General features: G+C 44.0%; 1 protein-coding gene across 1 annotated transcript; it reads left to right on the top strand.

Moving 5' to 3' along the window:
• Positions 1–1,981: 1,981 nt before the first annotated feature.
• Positions 1,982–7,231, top strand: LOC124269344. Its single transcript, XM_046704362.1, has 2 exons — positions 1,982–6,927; positions 6,964–7,231. The coding sequence occupies exon 1, from the start codon at positions 5,170–5,172 to the stop codon at positions 6,844–6,846; it is 1,677 nt and encodes a 558-aa protein (XP_046560318.1). The 5' UTR covers positions 1,982–5,169; the 3' UTR covers positions 6,847–6,927; positions 6,964–7,231.
• Positions 7,232–7,535: the final 304 nt, after the last annotated feature.

The raw sequence follows: 7,535 nt of genomic DNA, 5'->3' as shown, positions 1-7,535 counted from the left end.
TGCATCACTGTATCAGCGTGGCCTAACTGCACCACTGTATCAGTGTGGCCTAGCTGCATCACTGTATCAGCGTGGCCTAGCTGCATCACTGTATCCACGTGGCCTATCTGCATCACTATATCAGCGTGAATAAGCTGCATCACTATATCAGCGTGGCCTAGCTGCATCACTGTATCAGCGTGGCCTAGCTGCACGACTGTATCAGCGTGGCCTAGCTGCATCACTGTATCAGCGTGGCCTAGCTGCACCACTGTATCAGCGTGGCCTATCTGCATCACTGTATCAGCGTGGCCTAGCTGCATCACTGTATCAGCGTGGCCTGGCTGCATCACCTATCTATCAGCAGCGTGGCCTAGCTGCACCAGCTGTATCAGCGTGGCCTATCTGCATCACTGTATCAGCGTGGCCTAGCTGCATCACTGTATCAGTGTGGCCTAGCTGCATCACTGTATCAGCGTGGCCTAGCTGCACCACTGTATCAGCGTGGCCTAGCTGCACCACTGCATCAGCGTGGCCTAGCTGCATCACTGCATCAGCGTGGCCTATCTGCATCACTGTATCAGCGTGGCCTAGCTGCACCACTGTATCAGCGTGGCCTAGCTGCATCACTGTATCAGCGTGGCCTAGCTGCATCACTGTATCAGCGTGGCCTAGCTGCATCACTGTATCAGCGTGGCCTAGCTGCATCACTATATCAGCGTGAATTAGCTGCATCACTATATCAGCGTGAATTAGCTGCATCACTGTATCAGCGTGGCCTAGCTGCATCACTGTATCAGCGTGGCCTAGCTGCACCACTGTATCAGCGTGGCCTAGCTGCATCACTGTATCAGCGTGGCCTATCTGCATCACTATATCAGCGTGGCCTAGCTGCATCACTATATCAGCGTGGAATTAGCTGCATCACTGTATCAGCGTGGCCTAGCTGCATCACTGTATCAGCGTGGCCTAGCTGCATCACTGTATCAGCGTGGCCTATCTGCATCACTATATCAGCGTGAATTAGCTGCATCACTATATCAGCGTGAATTAGCTGCATCACTGTATCAGCGTGGCCTAGCTGCACCACTGTATCAGCGTGGACCTAGCTGCACCAATGCATCAGCGTGGCCTAGCTGCACCACTGTATCAGCGTGGCCTAGCTGCACCACTGTATCAGCGTGGCCTAGCTGCATCACTGTATCAGCGTGGCCTAGCTGCACCACTGTATCAGCGTGGCCTAGCTGCATCACTGTATCAGCGTGGCCTAGCTGCATCACTGTATCAGCGTGGTGTGGCTGCACCACTGTACGCATGGATGCACAGAGTCAGTACAACGTATTTATTTCAAGGTATTAGTGTTAAAACTGCGGCGTGGTATCTCAGTGGACCTAAAAATCATCTTTCTCCAGACCTATATGACCATCAACACCCACTCGATCGGCCCCACCCATAAGTCGCTATGTAAGTGCAATAATCCCCACCCCACCCTTTGTATTGAACTAAATTAGTCACTGTCTCTCCTTGTGTCGTAACAACTTTATACAAATAGAAATATACCAGGATAATCATTTTTCATAATAGTCATAAAATCATATTATTTAATAAAAATATATAAAAATGCTGAAGGATACTTTGAGAGCTGACTTTGTACAGTTCACATTTTATGTAAGACCGAGAACTTAAGATATTTTCAATCGAAAATCAAACATATGATGTAGCGACTGAGAGGTATTGTTTCGTTTGCTTCCCGGTGTATATGAGTAGAAATAAACATCTATTCATTCAAAACCTGTGTGCGCTTCATAGAACACCTTTATGACTATAAGACGCTCAGGTGCAATCAATTTGAGCATCAATCAAACACGTTAATTGCTGCTATGTCAATGTCATTTCAATCACGGCGTAATTGCGCCTGTCTTTCAATGGTGGTTGCTGCAGATGACGCAGGCGATCGATCAGCTGGTAGCTCAGTATCAGTCACTCCACTGAATGGCGTAACAAAGACGTGTCGGGCTTAAACGTCTGTACGTGTATATTGCCGAGTTCCCCTAGGAACGTACACCATAAACGTTCTTATTCCACCAAACACGGGACCTTAGAAATGGATTTTATAAAAACCGAAATGTCTTTTCAACGGATTTGGATTGACGTAAACTGATTTCAATCCGTTGCAAGTGGCGCTCCTTTTTGAAGAAACCTTGGGCTGGAATGTTGTGTGTGATGTTTACCCGAGGTTTCAATCAAGAATGTGTTTTGATCATTGATTTGAATGAAACAAATGGATGTTCATCTACAATTTATCTGTTCATTGTTTGTGCGAAGATTTTGAATTCTTCGTGATTGGACCAACGTCGTATTTGTACATTGTCTGTGTGAGAATATTCAGACATATTCAGCGTTTTAGCAGCTTCGCGCATGTTGGGTTTGGCGAGGCGCGTTTCGTGATATGGACTTTTTTGACAGAGGATATCGTGTTCTTGGAAAAACGTATGCATGCTAAAAATGGATATCTTAAAGCCAGCACTTGTATCACACGACACATATACTTTACAGAGTAAGTAATAGCATGGATTGTAATCTCAAGCCTGAGCGTTATCGTAGCGGATTGTCCACGCACGATTTGTTCCCAGGAGCGGATTTGAGCCAAATTACTTATGTCAGAGCAGGTTTGAGTTGGCGCAGTTTCATCTGATCCAGATACTTAATTTCTGACGCAGCTGACAAGTGAAGCTAACATAAGAACAACAAAGGAACAAAGGTTGAAGGAACCCGGCATTAATAATCATACAGAGTATGATCTGAATCCTGGTTGATAGGCTGGGTGTTATGAGGGAGAGAAGGGCTTAGGAACTGGAACACCGGAACTGCCCCGAGACATTGGCATAGCTGAATCACTGGGTGCAGTAGTCTAGTGAGCGTAATGTTGACCGATATGAACAGTATGTAACATGTGAACAGATGTAGACCTTTGGTGGAGTAAGACGTCGGAGGATATTATGTTCATCATGAACTTTTCTGAAGGAACAACTGTGAGACTGTTTATAAAGACAATTGGAATGTCTGAACCCAATCTATGCAACCACAATGACGGATAGATTGGGCTTCCAGATTGGCAGTTTCGTCTGAATTGGATTTTTCTGTTTTGAAGACCTTAATTTTCTTCATTTTTGGAGGGTAAAAAAAACATTCATGCCGGGCAGAGTCGATGTGGAGGAGTATATGTCGAAGTATAATGGACATCGAGGCATAACTTGGACAGAGAAGTACATGGACAGAAAAGTACTTGGCGTATTCGTGGACGAAAAGTACTTGGAGTATTCGTGGACAGAGAAGTACTTATATTGACAATATCTTTGTAATTATAAGCATGTATAAAACACTATCCTCTCCAATTTGGAAACTGTAATGTATTCATCGATCTACCGGTTTGTACGGCAACTAAATTCCGTTTCTTCAATCAAGGATTTACCGCAGACTCATTAAATGTGCAAAGGTGGCGTTACCGGTCACCGTGCGTGCGAAGGTGTAATAACTGCCTCGAGAACAGCTCTGCCAGTATAGGTGGCGGTGTTGCACTGCAAGGCCTTTGTTTTAATCAACGACTACGAGAATTAGCACAGTGGAAACATAGGCTTCAGACTAAGGAGAAAACAGCTTTGACTGTGAAAGGAAAATAGAAGAATACTTTATTGTGAAATTTCATGGCGTTCCTGATGGCCACGTTTTGTGGAAATGAGCAACGTTGGAGATGAAGTTTCAGATAAACAGGTGTCCTTCTTTTGAAGACCATCGATTTTGTGTTTGTTGAAAATCAAGGACGTTATGGAGGTCTTGCAGATGTAAAGCAACTGGAAGTCAATGAGCAGAGTGTATTCTTCTGGCAGTGATTTGGGTGTTGCAATTGAGGACAATTTTATTGCATACAACAAGCTGAGTTTAACTTAGTATTTAAGTTAAACACATTATCTATATGCTTCGTCAGCCATGTGTACTTTTGAGACGACTGAAAATTAAGGATTATGGATTCCGAAAAACTCCTAAAAATGAATTTTGAAAATTGAGTTTACCCTGCGTACATAGGAAAGGGAAGAGCAACAAGCGTATTCCGATACAACTCGGAAATCAGAAAACAGAAACTGAAAACATCGTCACAATGTGTGTTTACCGTGTTCAATTGGCGAATAAGATCCCACCAGAGGATGCCGAAATGCTTGATATGTCCTAACTGAAAAGTCATACGAACATTAAGAAACCCCTAGTGCTCCAACGTGATCCCGGAACATACCCATTGTCATTAACAACATAAGAAAACGTATTTCTAAACTCATCTGTATTGTGGGCGTGCCTCTGCCAACGTTAAGGTGCAATCATTATTTCTAGCACCCAGTAACATATTATGTGTATACAATATTCGCAGGTATATTGCGTCTTGGTCACGTCCAAAGTAAGAATGTCAACAGAACTTGATGATTCCATAGATTGAGTGACCCTGTTTGAAGAACATGTCACCTAGATGACAAAGAACACCACTCATGGTTTGTTCTCTGGGACAAGGTTACAGGCTGCCGTGGACCATGGCATAGAAACGTCACGCAATAGTATATATGTGGTGGCTCTCGACACGTCCTTGAGTATTGACAATAGTGTATGTGACGTATCGTACTGACACCAATCTGTTTTGAATACATCCGACAAATTGGTCCACTTGTTTATGTGAAGTAACACCCTGCTGTAATGTTTGAACACAATAGCGCTTAAGACGTTTATGGTCGCTTATGAATAACTTACCATTGTGTTTTCCACGTACACAGCTTTATATATGTGATTAATGTTGAGATGTGAAATTAACGGACACAGATGGCCGGTCTTCTATAAAGCGGCTAACGAATGCCCAAAACATCTAAAGCCACAGAAATGGGATAATTTTGTATCTATGGGAGACATGTCATGACAATACGTGTACGTACGCGGTCAACGTAGTGAGGAGACACGGTTTTATTCACCAGAGAATTATTCAGAACCATGTTTAACAAACAGGGAATAAAATAGCGTACGGTATTTGTATGAGCCTTTCAATATTTCAAAGGCTGAACAGATATAAAAATGAAAGGGTGGTATAAAGCAAGCCTTTGAGCTTCTTCCCGATGCAACTTTAGTGAAAGGCTGGACAAATGATATTGATAAGTCATGCCTATAGATCACTATAAAATGTCTATGGAAGCCAGGCCTCTGCGGCTTTTATATTCTAAGTACGCGCCCCATGCAAACCTTACGACTGGGACTGTGAGACCACTGGGGACTGTACGGCGCTGCAGTGTGCCAGAGGAGGACCAGGGGATATCGTTGTGTCAGCTTGAGAGTGAAGTGTCTCATGCCGAGAGGGTGGAGAGGTACCTGACGATGTCTGGCGAGGGACATGGGTTAATGGACATGTACGGGAGCAGAAAGTCCATCCACAGCCTGGCTGAGGGTTCTGATAACGAGCAAGGGCAAGGCAATAATCGCTCACGGAGTCAAGACTTCGAAAACAAATACAAGATAGCGGTGTCAAGAGGTGCTCAGGATCAGAAAGTATCAAAGATTTACAGCAAGAGGGTTATACAACTACCTCTGTTGAAAATCAATTTGGAGACTTATGTGGGCGAGAGTGAAGACAATCGAGCACTTGAGAGCACTCGGAAATCGCTGCGGAATATTCTGGATGTTGGTCGTAAACCGCCTGGTCAGGCGGCAACCTTTGGTGGTGGAGTGAGACAGGCCAATATCATCCACTACCAGTTTAAGACGCCGGCTGAGATTCAGAGAGATGCGCTCAGGCAGTCCATCCATAACACCTCGCATACGTCAGACAGGGTGTTCGTGCCACTACAACCTGCAAGGTATGTCGATAAGGAACACCCGTCCGAAGTTAAGACCATCGAGAATAGAGATCACGAAAGCAGTTTAAAGTTGGAATCTGTCGAAGAAGACTTTAAGACGACGTCTGAGTTCACAGGAACGTTGAGGGAGGATGACTTTGAGGTGATCAGGGAAGAGGATGAAAGGGAGGTGGAAGAGTGGTATGGGGATGAGTTAGAGGGGATGTATGAAAGAGAGGCTGATGGATCCTCGCTAATGGCTCATCGGCTGTCGTCTGCTGCAACCCTTGGCACTTCCTATAGGTATCTGGACTTTGAATCCTTCTCTTCTGATGATGATATTCAAGTTCACCATGCTCCCTTAACCAGTCGACAGAAACCCAAACTTGCCGGTCTTGATGGCCGAGACGGGGAGTTTCCTGTTTGGCCCAGTTTTAGTGACATGAAGAATCTGAGACCAGATTTGGATCATTCGGGACTGTCGATAAAGCCAAGGAAACGTGAGGGTAAAGTTCTTGGAAAAGGATCTTCAGTGTTCATGCAGAAATGTACACCGGATAGCCTTGTGATCAGAAACGGCATGGTTCCCAAACTGAAGATCATGAACCATCATCACCATAGACCTAAACCCAAACGAAAGCTGGACCCGATCGCAGCTCCCCACACAGCTCGGGAGTGCCCCATGTGCAATTTGTTCAAGTTCAAGGAACCTACTCCCTGTCCACCCAACACTCCCCGACACCCGAGTGAGCTCCCCCCGGAGCTAGCTTCCCCGATCAACCAGGACTCTTTAGTGGATGCGGAGGAGGCTGGGGAAGATAAATGGGAGGAGGATGAGGCTGATGTGACAAATAGATCCGATGTTGTGTTTAGAAGACGACATAATTTGTTGAACTACGACCTGAATGTGAGCCCCAGACTGGGACCCATAGAAAGAGGAGATGTGGTAGGGGAGGTAACTGCCGACTACAGGTTTGGGTTTGTCCAGGCCAAAGCGGCCAGGTGATGCAAGATTTAATGCAACTGTACAATATTATATGTATATGCAAATGTTTTTCAATTACATACTGACCTACCAAGGATAAAAGTTGTGTTAACTTCATCGGTGGTGGAGGTGATGAAAACGGGACTGAATTCTTGGTCCAGGTAAAATAATTAAGGGTCTTTACACACGAAATCCCGTTATTCCGGAATAGGAAGGTAGCTGTGGTGAAAGTGTTTCTATTCTAAATTCATTTGGAATTATGCTGTCCGGAGTTTTCACTTTGTCAAGAAAATGTGTTCGTGTTTATGCTCAAACTATGTCAAGTTTCTGAATTAGTAAGTAAAGTCACATGTTATGAAATGAATTACTGTCGCTTGCTTTATTTAATAAATTATTTTACACGTGATACTTGTGAACACAATTTACGAAATAGGACATGTTCAGACAATATACGAGATATACCATGTCGAGACAACAGATCAATACTTGTGAATGTAATATACGAAATATGATGTCAACACGATGTATGGAATTTCACATGTGAAGTTCAGTGTTAGAAAATGACTTGTTTGTTTGTATGTCACATTTTGAAATCCTCACTGAAAGTTTTAATGTAGACTTTGTTACCGAATGATATACTACATGTCGGCATCCATTTCTTGCACAAGTCTCTAATGTAGTAATTAATATTTTAGTTTAAATTAAATTTT

The sequence above is a fragment of the Haliotis rubra genome, unplaced genomic scaffold (genome assembly GCF_003918875.1).
Source record: "Haliotis rubra isolate DU_JTF1 unplaced genomic scaffold, ASM391887v1 Scf144, whole genome shotgun sequence".
In the NCBI taxonomy this organism is placed as follows: Eukaryota; Metazoa; Mollusca; class Gastropoda; order Lepetellida; family Haliotidae; genus Haliotis; species Haliotis rubra.
This window is presented reverse-complemented; position numbering and strand designations above follow the sequence as displayed.